The sequence below is a fragment of the Neolamprologus brichardi genome, unplaced genomic scaffold (assembly GCF_056152115.1).
Source record: "Neolamprologus brichardi isolate AB-2024 unplaced genomic scaffold, ASM5615211v1 NODE_ptg000032l+_length_1147064_cov_1, whole genome shotgun sequence".
In the NCBI taxonomy this organism is placed as follows: domain Eukaryota; kingdom Metazoa; phylum Chordata; class Actinopteri; order Cichliformes; family Cichlidae; genus Neolamprologus; species Neolamprologus brichardi.
Window position 1 is genome coordinate 125,123 of NW_028270039.1, and position 11,554 is coordinate 136,676.

Consider the following 11,554-nt stretch of genomic DNA (forward strand, 5'->3'; position numbering starts at 1 on the left):
GTCATATAAGCACATATTTAGTTGTTTCTGCCACTTAAATTTGCCAAACTTACGGTACATCATTTTTAAACCGGCACTGGCCTAGTTAAGCCTGGTTATAGTTAGGGTGAGTTAGAGCTGTTTTCTTGCGTTGGCCTTGGCTCTCCATGAACTATGCTTCCTTCTGATAACATGTTGGCAATAAACCTTTCTAAAAACTGACCTCAACAGCCTCCTTATATTTCTTTTTCCAGTGTCATGTTAGTCTCCTCACCACCTAGACATTCGTGGGGATGTAACATAATTGTTACTCTTGGCTTTGTCATTTTTTCTTTTTTTCTACAAACATTAGAAACCCGATTGTAAGCACAGTCGCACTGAATAAGAATACTGTCTTAGTGTGTTTGACGCTACATTTACAAGTGATTGTAAAATTTGAAGGCAAATCTAGTGCTGCAGTATAGATTACAGGACTGTTAAGTGTGACAAAGTTGGGTTTACTGTAAAGCAGTGATGAGACACCAGATGGTTTAGAGACAAATTACTCTACAAATTTACTGTATTATTGATCAAACGAGTATAGTCCTGTATAAAAAAGACTCAGGGTTTAGAGAACAAGGCACCACATTTAGTAGACAATGGTTTATATCCTTCTGATTGACCCACTGCTGAAATCTATAAATTAACATGTCTGTAAAAAGGGAAAAGCATAAATGAACATTTCTGGCTACAGTGCACAACAATAAGGATCAGCACAAACATACATAAATATTTGGCACCATATTCCTCAGTGTAATTAGGATTTTTAAAAATATGACATTAATATCCAGGCCTGGACTTATTTCTAGACCCAAGAACTACAGGTTTACGCAGGGCTCTGGGATCTGTATTGCACTGGTGATGGATAAGTCTGCATACCAAGGTTTAAGCAGCAAAAGCATATGCACTTTATTGACCAAAGACAAGGAAAAACTATATACATTAGTATATATTCCCAACTTCCCCAACATCTAGAATGACAGAGTTTTAAAAAAATCCTGGTTTTGTAGTTTTTTTTGTTTCCCCCCCCACACCCATGCTCCAGGGTAACTGTCCATGAAAAGGTCCACAGCTCCAGGTCATCCAATCACACTCCAGTATATAGCGACAGGAAGTAGATGTACAGTAGGAAAATGGGATATATGAGAAGGGGCTTCTTTGTTTTAAATTCATCTCCGACAAGCAGTGAAGCAGCGCTGTATGCAGCCCAGAAAACTCCAAAAAGCTGAAAGATGAGAAGAGCAAACAGCCACAGGGTGAAAGAACTTCATTGCTTATCTAAAAGCTACAATTATTGACAAGTTTCTATTATGCTGTGGGTTATGAAAGACTCATGAGAAGACAAGCTTGTCAAGAACATACTGACTGGAGTGCACAATTACAGCAATGCTCTAATTACCTGATGGTTCTAATTAGGGATGCAACGATACCAATTTTTTCAAACCGATACGATACCGATACTTGGATCTGAGTACTTGGCGATACAGAGTACAAAAACCGATACTTCTACCACACACACACACACACACACACACACACAAATGCAATGAATTGGAAGACAGGTTTTATTTTATTCTCTGCCGATAAAAAATAAAATCTTAATAAAAATGACCACAAAAAAATTTCAAGTGAAAAATAAGCACTTCTGTTAAATTATTGCAGAGTCTCCACATTGTAATTTAACAAAATATCACTGAACTATTGGCACTGTCTCGAGCTTTCAGAATAATAAATAAACACTTCTGTTTGGAATAAAATAAACTTTTAAATGATTGCAGAGTGTCCATATTGTAAACAAACAAACAAAATAACTTAAGTATTCGGCATTGACGAACTCCTCCATCTGCCCGTGGATCATCAGTCCACTGTGCCGTTAAACCAAGGACTGACATCGCGCACACACTGCTTGTCTTTACCTCTTCAGAAAGTTTTGGCACCATTATCTCCCTGATTTTCCACGGCCGGCATTGGCTGGTCATCCAGAGCGATAAAATGAGTCGAGCCTCTGTTATTTTAACTGCCCGTGGATTTTCTCTTGACATTTTTCATCGCTTTTCCAAAACCTGAGTTAAAGTTGGCTGTTCCACACTGCTGACATTTTGTTTAGCCTAGCTACAGCAGCCTCCAGTTTCTCTTTTTTATCTGGAGCTGCCAGTCTCACTCGCCTAACCCTGTGCCTGTTTAGCGCGGGATGTCCCCCTAGTGGCCAATCTAACAAACTACAACAGAAATGACAAGCCACCCTCTGATTAATGAAATAAGTTGGTATCAGTTCATGGTATCGGTTAACTTTTACGAGTATGAGTACACACACATTTTACAGTATCGGCCCCGATACCCGATACCGATACTGGTATCGGTGCATCCCTAGTTCTAATGCCATCCTGCTCTGACATGATAGAATTGACGTAAACTTCTCAGGCAAGTTTGAGTGTTTGTATTCCTGACTTTGCTTGCATACTGCATGAATGCGTGCTGAACCAAGCAACGCATATTTTTCTTTAGAGTAAAAGAGTGAATTTGGAACCAGGGACTATGGAGGACTCAAACCATCAGAAATAACAAGGCTCTCTATTTTATTCATACATTTCTATCCGCTTCTCGTGAGGAGAAATGAGGAAACTGTCACAGGCGCATCAGTGTCTGTCACGTTTATGTCGCTCTGTCTCCATGTTCACACCAATATGTTTTTGGACATGTCTCGTCCACACTGAGACGGCGTTCTTGGTCAGGGAAACGCAGCGTTTTGAAAACGCTCTCCAAAGCGGATACAATTGAAAAGTCCAGTGTGGACTGCGAAATCGGAGGCTCGAAAACTCGCATTTTAGTCATGTGATGCAGTCATGTGACCAATTCAACTAAGATGGCGGACGGCATTACACAGCAGTTGTTTTGACAGCCCTATTGAAGATTAATTCTGATTCTAATATCCGTTTGTACATGCTCCAGAAGACGCAATGTTTACTCAGAGCACTCTTGTGTTACTCGCAGCAACAATTGTCAGTCCATTTGAACAACTCGTGCTTTTCCTCAACATTTTGCCGCGACGCTTCAAAGAGCCGGGAAATAAATGGCAGAAAGAAATGACGCAGGTCGAATTGTCCTATGTTTCACGCATGCGCACTGCAGGAAGGTAAGTGTTTTCAGTGTGGACTATCATTGAAAATGATAGTGTGGACGCAGAGTGTTTTCGAATTTATCCGGATCAGTGTCGATGTAGCTACAGCTACAGCAGTCCGGCCTCCTTTTCGGAGCGGGCCCTCTCACTTACTCTCTACAATGATTTGAACACCAGCTGTTTGAGCCGTCTCTGCTTCCTACAATCTTTACAAAACACCCATACATGCATAGCACTACCGATTTGCTGTCATAATCATGTTCTTTATTTCTATCTTTCATTTTGCTGGAGCCTATGAGCCAAGTTGTAACATTGAGCTTTTTAACAACATGAAAACATAAGACACTTGTTTCTTAAAGTGACTCACTTTGACTAGTGTAGAAACCACCTCGAAGCCTCCAATCACTAAGAGCAGAGGGGCTATGACGATGAGAGGAAGAAGGGAATACCCGATCACTCCGAGGACCTGACCGTATGAAACCTGCTCAGGAGAACAAAAGCATTTCTTATCCTCTGTATGTACAAGTTAGAGTTAACTCCAAGTGCTGCAGGTGTCAGCTGGATTTACCTCCCCACCAAGAACACGAGCCAGCAGGAAGATGGTTAATGATCCAAAGATCCAGATGGTGATGATCCAAGACACAACCTGTGAATGCAAAGAACAGGTTGGTGTTGGCACTGAATTATGCCACAGTGAGTTTAAGACATTCTTCTAACCAACTTTGGACATACACATATATACACACATATATACACATACACATAAAAATAAAAAGGATCTAGCTAGTACATTATATATATGTCTGATGCAGATACATATAATGTAGAGGATGTACTGTCTAGTGAAGCTGCATTTGTTGGTCTACACATAAGGATGTGGTTGTGGTTGCTCCTCACATACAAGGTCTTAAATAATCAGGCCCCATCTTATCTTAATGACCTTGTAGTACCATATCACCCTATTAGAGCACTTCGCTCCCGCTCTGCAGGCCTACTTGTTGTTCCTAGAGTATTTAAAAGTAGAATGGGAGGCAGAGCCTTCAGTTTTCAGGCCCCTCTTCTGTGGAACCAGCTTCCAGTTTGGATTCAGGAGACAGACACTATCTCTACTTTCCTTTTGAAAAAGCAGTTGACCCCGAATCCTCTGTTAGCTATGCTGCAATAGGCCTAGGCTGCTGGGGGCTTTCCCATGATGCACTGGGTGTTTGTTCTGTCTTCCTCCCTTAACCTTGCAGCAGATGGCCCCGCCCCTCCCTGAGCCTGGTTCTGCTGGAGGTTTCTTCCTGTTAAAAGGGAGTTTTTCCTTCCCACTGTCGCCAAAGTGCTGCTCATAGGGTTCATATGATTGTTGGGCTTTTCTCTGTATCTATGAAGCGCCTTGAGGCGACTTTTGTTGTGATTTGGCGCTATATAAATTAAATTGAATTGAATTGAATTGAATTGAATTGAATTGAATTGAATTGAATTGAATTGAATTGAATTGAATTGAATTGAATTGAATTGAATTGAATTGAAAGGAAAGGTTGTATTTAATCCATTTAATTAGCACAATGTACTCAAGTTTCCACTGGACACATTTTCAACCCGTCGTTTCCAAATGTCACTTGGCACAAACAAAATGTCGTGTTTTTCATCAGATATCTGTCAGGAAGCCAGATGGGACTAAATAAGAACTATAACCAACAGCATATACAAACTAAAATCAACTCATCTTCAATGCAAACTTTTATCTTTGTAGTAAAATAAATCAACTGCACTAAGTTACAAGATCTTCTCTCACTCAAGCAACTCTGTACTCTGAGCTGGTGTGTACCTGACATATTTCACCAACCAAACAAAACCAGGTAATAGGCCTAACCGAATTCAGCAAACAGAGAAACGAAGCAGCCGATCATCACAGTCCTCTTCCACTGGGGAAATTCATTCAACCATGAAACGTAACACAGGTCTGCAACCAAAAAACTGCACACGAGTGTTTCTTATAGATTTGTACTCGCTGAAACCAGGAAAAAGATTTTTAAAATTCCTTCTCGTCACGTTTTCTTGCAAAACTCATGTTTTTAGTTTAACTCAGCATTTTTAAACTGAAATCTGAGTTAAAAACCATATCCCATAATGATTTCTTACATTGATGTAATATTTCTAAGAGCGAGACTCCAGAGAAATACAAACAGAAAACGGGAGGAAAGGGAAGCGTGTTGGGAGCATCAAAGAGAAGCTTTCACAGACAAAGAGTAAACGTGGTAAATCGATCATGAACGAATCGTCTTTTGTTTCTTCGTTCAATCATAAGAAAAATGATGAATAGTTAATTGTAACAAAATATTGATTTGTTTCATCGCTGTTGTGCTTTTTTAATGTAAACTCTGTGTTTTGCAAAAAAACTGTACGTGATGGAGGGAGATCATGTTTGGATTCAGCGCCCTCAGATTTACCTAAAATATCCCACGCAGCTGAAAAAATATAGAAATATTTTTTGCAGACCTGCGTCTTCATTTTCACAGACTCACTGCTCCACTGCTCACCATAGGATTGGGCTGGAGCTACGTTTGTTGTTCAGGAAGTAATCCTAGCTATTACAAGTCTGGGCGGTAGAAACGATATGAATTTGACTATACAGCTCTACCGCATGTTGATGATGTCATCAAGCTGCACCTGTTTTGATTGAAAGCATCGCAGTGGCTGCAAGCATGGAGCTTACACGTGAGGATTGCATTTATATAGCGCTTTTTGAAATGCTCAAAGCACTTTACAATTCCACTACTCATTCACTGTCACACACTGGTGGAGCCAACCACAGCTGTAGCTACAGCTGACATCGGCCCCTCTGGCCATCACCAGTAGGCGGTAGGGTAAAGTGTCTTGCCCAAGGACACAATGACCAAGACAGACAGAGCTGGGGATCGAACCGACAACCTTCCGGTTACAAGATGAGCTTCCCAACCCCCTGAGCCACAGTCGACCGGTGCTCATAAGGAAGACCAGTGCGATGCATTTGGACCTGGTTTGGGTTTAAGCGGTCAGATGTTGAGCAGAAAAATAGCGACACTGATGGAATACCAAGTCTGCAAACCAAAAGTTTAAAAGGAAAGCCAAGAACTGTGCCCTCCACAAACGCCCAGTCAGTCAAGTGGCCCTAACAAAGGTGGCCCTAACACCAGCAGACCGATCTATTCCAAGCCTGTTCCAAAGGCACATTTTCCACTTTATTTTAAACTATTTAGAATTTTGTGTATTGGTATTTGGAAAAAGATCTTAAAAGTTATTTGAAAAGTTTTGCAATTTAAACATTTAAAAAGAAGTTTTGCACAATAAATATGCTTAAAATGGCGTTCTATACTGTTCAGACATACAGTGGGGCAAAAAAGTATTTAGTCAGCCACCGATTGTGCAAGTTCCCCCACTTAAAATGATGACAGAGGTCAGTAATTTGCACCAGAGGTACACTTCAACTGTGAGAGACAGAATGTGAAAAAAAAATCCATGAATTCACATGGTAGGATTTGTAAAGAATTTATTCGTAAATCAGGGTGGAAAATAAGTATTTGGTCACCTCAAACAAGGAAAATCCCTGGCTCTCACAGACCTGTAACGTCTTCTGTAAGAAGCTTTTCTGTCCCCCACTCGTTACCTGTATGAATGGCACCTGTTTGACCTCATCATCTGTATAAAAGACACCTGTCCACAGCCTCAACCAGTCAGACTCCAAACTCCGCCATGGCCAAGACCAAAGAGCTTTCGAAGGACACCAGGAAAAGAATTGTAGACCTGCACCAGACTGGGAAGAGTGAATCTACAATAGGCAAGCAGCTTGGTGTGAAAAAATCAACTGTGGGAGCAATCATCAGAAAATGGAAGACATACAAGACCACTGATAATCTCCCTCGATCTGGGGCTCCACGCAAGATCTCATCCCGTGGGGTCAAAATGATCATGAGAACGGTGAGCAAAGATCCCAGAACCACACGGGGGGACCTGGTGAATGACCTGCAGAGAGCTGGGACCAAAGTAACAAAGGTCACCATCAGTAACACACTACAACGGCAGGGAATCAAATCCCGCAGTGCCAGACGTGTTCCGCTGCTGAAGCCAGTGCATGTCCAGGCCCGTCTGAAGTTTGCCAGAGAGCACATGGATGATACAGCAGAGGATTGGGAGAATGTCATGTGGTCAGATGAAACCAAAGTAGAACTTTTTGGTATAAACTCAACTCGTCGTGTTTGGAGGAAGAAGAATACTGAGTTGCATCCCAAGAACACCATACCTACTGTGAAGCATGGGGGTGGAAACATCATGCTATGGGGCTGTTTTTCTGCCAAGGGGACAGGACGACTGATCCGTGTTAAGGACAGAATGAATGGGGCCAAGTATCGTGAGATTTTGAGCCAAAACCTCCTTCCATCAGTGAGAACTTTGAAGATGAAACGAGGCTGGGTCTTCCAACGTGACAATGATCCAAAACACACCGCCCGGGCAACAAAGGAGTGGCTCCGTAAGAAGCATTTGAAAGTCCTGGAGTGGCCTAGCCAGTCTCCAGACCTCAACCCCATAGAAAATCTGTGGCGGGAGTTGAAAGTCCGTGTTGCTCGGCGACAGCCCCAAAACATCACTGCTCTTGAGAAGATCTGCATGGAGGAATGGGCCAAAATACCAGCTACTGTGTGTGCAAACCTGGTAAAGACCTATAGTAAACGTTTGACCTCTGTTATTGCCAACAAAGGTTATGTTACAAAGTATTGAGTTGTATTTTTGTTATTGACCAAATACTTATTTTCCACCCTGATTTACGAATAAATTCTTTACAAATCCTACCATGTGAATTCATGGATTTTTTTTTCACATTCTGTCTCTCACAGTTGAAGTGTACCTCTGGTGCAAATTACTGACCTCTGTCATCATTTTAAGTGGGGGAACTTGCACAATCGGTGGCTGACTAAATACTTTTTTGCCCCACTGTATATACAGAAGAACAGAATATATTGTGATATATATCGTTACAGCAATGTGGATTTTGGGCCATATCGCCGAGCCCTAATTACAAGTAAAGGTTTTGAGTTCCTGGAGGCACAATATTCGTTTTGTCTGGCTCCAGTCAGCCAATCCACACAGATCTCAAAGTGCTGTGCAGCCCAGAGCACTGGAGCTGTTTGATACGGCCAATGCTATTTTGGGCTTTAGTTCTTTTCTGGATTCAGTATGAAGCTACATGAAAGAAAAGCAGTAGCATAATGAGCACTACGTCAACTCCTGTTTAACCCACAAACATTGGTTTCAAATGCCATGCAGGCATGACAGATGATGATGGTCCTGCTGTAGTTTGAACATGTTTGAATGAAACGACACAGCTGTGTTTCTTGTGTCCTCCTCACCCTGAACTGTCCATAGATGGAGATCATGGAGAAGAGCAGCACCACAGCCAGAGGACCCCAGAAGTCTGGGTTGTCTCTAACCACCTGCCGGTTGTAACCCAGTGATGGCATTGGCATCAGCACACATCGAATCTTGTAATAGATGTCCTTTATATCAATGTCCAGCTCCTCCCTGTTCAAAAAAACAAGATGACATGATCATCACTGGTGTTAAAGTCAAGTCTAACCCAGCCAGTTTCAATGGTAAAGATCACAAAAACAGGATCTACAGATGTGTTTTGAGCAAGCAGCACAAAGTGAACTGAACTGTTCAGAAGCAGTGGAATAATACAACTGTGCAGCCTTCACCTTAAAGGGGATCTACTGTTTTATTCCTCTGATATACATCTTGTTCCAATAGTGCATGCTTGCATTACGTATTAGCAACATGATCCTGGTCTTGTGTACTCTGATGTCTGTGTTATTCCATAGAGAAGGAACATCTCTGACACACTGCTCTGGGTTCAGGTAGAGAATAAGTTCCCCGTAAGTAATCCTACAGTTTCCACATCTCAGTACAGTTATAAAAAAGCAGAAACATTTCACTACAAGTCCTCCCAGTTATCTAAAAGACGTCTACACAGTGCAGACTTGGATGACATTTTTTTTTGGGGGGGGGGGGAAGATAACCCACTATATAAGTTCATTGTAAAGATTAGCCAAGTCGATGTGAGTCATAATACAACACACTTAAAGCACTGTGGCTGTTCCTACAAAATAAAACCACCATGCACTTACAGAAGAGGTTTGCTCTCTTCATTGTCCTCTTCCTCCACCTCCAGCAGCCAGCCGTAGCCTCGTTGTCTCAGGAAGGTGGTGGCATACGGGTCCTTCCCACTGTCACTGCCTATATTCAGTTTAACATCTGGAGTGCTGATGGTGCCGCTGAGTTCTGAGGATGACATATTTGTTTACATTGTGTAATGTGTGCTTTTAGACTGGCATGGCTCCAGAAATACACACTGCAAGATGTATGACAACTTTAAGTCCACCACTATAACCAGTTCTTACTCTCAATGCAGCCTTACCAAGCTGACAAATAATCGTCCTAATTAAAATTAGGATGTCAAAGTAAACATTAGTGGCAGCTCCACTCTAAACATGAAGAGTGAGACCGATGCAGGCAAAGGTTAAATCTTTTTTTTTTTATAAGGAAGTTATTCCAGCGCACTCGCCTGGCATGTTTAACAAGCCCCTGTCCAATCAGTGCAGTTACAAGTTACACACACAGGGGACGGGACTAGCAATCGAGAACCGGTTTCCAGGAGTTCAGTTCCTTGGAAATGTTAGTCTGTTTATCTATTGATCTAGCTTACTTGATTGGAATTTGCATGTCAGAGGAGGAAAATACCAGCACAGTGTACAGCATGGATATGGACTTTTATTTTACTTTTATTGAACAAAAGGGTGAGAGCGTGATGGTAAAACGGAAATGCATCCAGGACAGAAACAGCTGCATTATGCTAATCAGACAGCAAGCTAACTCTAAGCTAGTCAAGAACCTGAGTGAACTCTGACCCCAGCCAAGCAGCCAGACCCTGAACTTCAACAGGCAACAAACAGCCTCCATTGTTACCTTCTGTAACGTTTCTGTACAGCAGGATCACTGTGGGGATCGCTGTGAAGCGTCTTTGTACTGGTTTCATTTTGGTTTGCTGTTTTCAGCTCTGTGTTCATACTTAAATACTGTAGCCTCAGGTTTATATTGTTCAATGGCAATTATGAGACAATGTGCTCCACCCATTTTATAGAGTTACATAAAATAACATTATTTTCTCCTTTGAGTAATAAAGTAACGTACTGCGTTACTTTTTATCCAAAAAGGTATTGCGGCCTAAATCACTGATCCAAAATCACATATGTGTGTTCAACCCGGATGACATATAGTGACTATAAAAGCCATAACATGTGACCCATTCACAGTAACCACTGTGGACGGATGGATTTGGATGAGAGTGAAATGTTTCATCCCAGATAAAAGTGACCACTTATAGCAAGTCTGTATTGACAAGCAGGGACTTTTCCCTTGACGTGGAAACAAACCCCTCCGCATCATAACAGCAGCAACCAGACCCTCACCCAGGAGAGACTCAGAGCCACTTACTCCATCACAATTTAAGTAGTAACATTTAATTTCTGGTTTAGCCAGTAAACTTGGTACTCGGCAGCTACGTTCTCCACCAGCCACGTATCAGTGCTGAAGTTATTTAGCAAAGCTAAATGACAGACTGTCTACCTGTGAATTACTGTGCACCAATTACTCAGAAATGCAGAGTCAGCCGACAGCAAAGGGCTATTTCTTAGTGTGGATTGATCTACACCTGGGTATCTAATCTAACTCGTGACAACGAAAATAAACGACGTGAGCAGGTACGAGGCTAGCTCTTTTCAGGCCTGCTAGCTGCGTAGCTCTGCTAGCGATAGCCTACCTTCAGCCTCGGTCGAAGACACGAACGTGAAATCTCCGTTGGTGGGAGAGAACTGCATGTTTCAGTTTCTATTACTGCCACACGCCTTGGCTCCACAGAAATTGCATTTAGTGACACGTTAATAAAGGTGTCATTGGTCACAACTCTTCAGTGAAGTTCAACTACCGCATCTTGTTTTCTTTCCGACGTTGTGCGCTTGGACGTAAGCAGGAAGTGCAGATGATGCTAGTAAAGAGTACACGTCTTGTGATGCATTCACGTCTAATCATGATGATCGGAAACTATCAGAAAATCTTTGTTAAGTTCAGTGTGCGGAATATATGCAGGGGTGGAGGGAAGGGGATCCACAAAAATAATTCAGGAACCACACGTGGTCTTTTATACTCTAAAGCCTGGTGGAGTATTTATGTCAATTTAACAAATTATAGATTAATTATAATTTCAGCTAAACGTCAGAACTTGACAACAGCCTTTAATAAAATGATGTTTTTTTGTTTTTGAGTATTTTGTTAATGAAGTTAATGTACGCCATATTCTCAGTCTAACGTTTTCCCCTGCAGACACATGTGATGGGTACAAAC

The 11,554-nt window shown here is 41.8% G+C and overlaps 1 protein-coding gene across 1 annotated transcript; it reads right to left on the bottom strand.

The window, feature by feature from the left end:
- Nucleotides 1-455: 455 nt before the first annotated feature.
- yipf4 (Yip1 domain family, member 4) lies at nucleotides 456-11,213 on the bottom strand. Its single transcript, XM_006807071.3, has 6 exons — nucleotides 10,974-11,213; nucleotides 9,283-9,436; nucleotides 8,506-8,677; nucleotides 3,705-3,782; nucleotides 3,504-3,617; nucleotides 456-1,243 (listed from the first exon to the last, which is right to left on the bottom strand). Exons 1-6 carry the CDS (start codon nucleotides 11,029-11,031, stop codon nucleotides 1,106-1,108), a joined length of 714 nt encoding a protein of 237 aa, XP_006807134.1. The 5' UTR covers nucleotides 11,032-11,213; the 3' UTR covers nucleotides 456-1,105.
- Between the last annotated feature and the right edge of the window lie 341 nt (nucleotides 11,214-11,554).

What these genes read in the sequence shown, in the direction of transcription:
- yipf4 (XM_006807071.3), bottom strand. Translation starts at nt 11,031, where the DNA reads ATGCAGTTCTCTCCCACCAACGGAGATTTCACGTTCGTGTCTTCGACC. An exon ending in CTCGTGTTCTTGGTGGGGAG is followed by an intron (nt 3,618 to 3,704) that starts GTAAATCCAGCT and finishes TCTCCTGAGCAG; the next exon opens with GTTTCATACGGTCAGGTCCT. An exon ending in TGGTTTCTACACTAGTCAAA is followed by an intron (nt 1,244 to 3,503) that starts GTGAGTCACTTT and finishes CTCATCTTTCAG; the next exon opens with CTTTTTGGAGTTTTCTGGGC.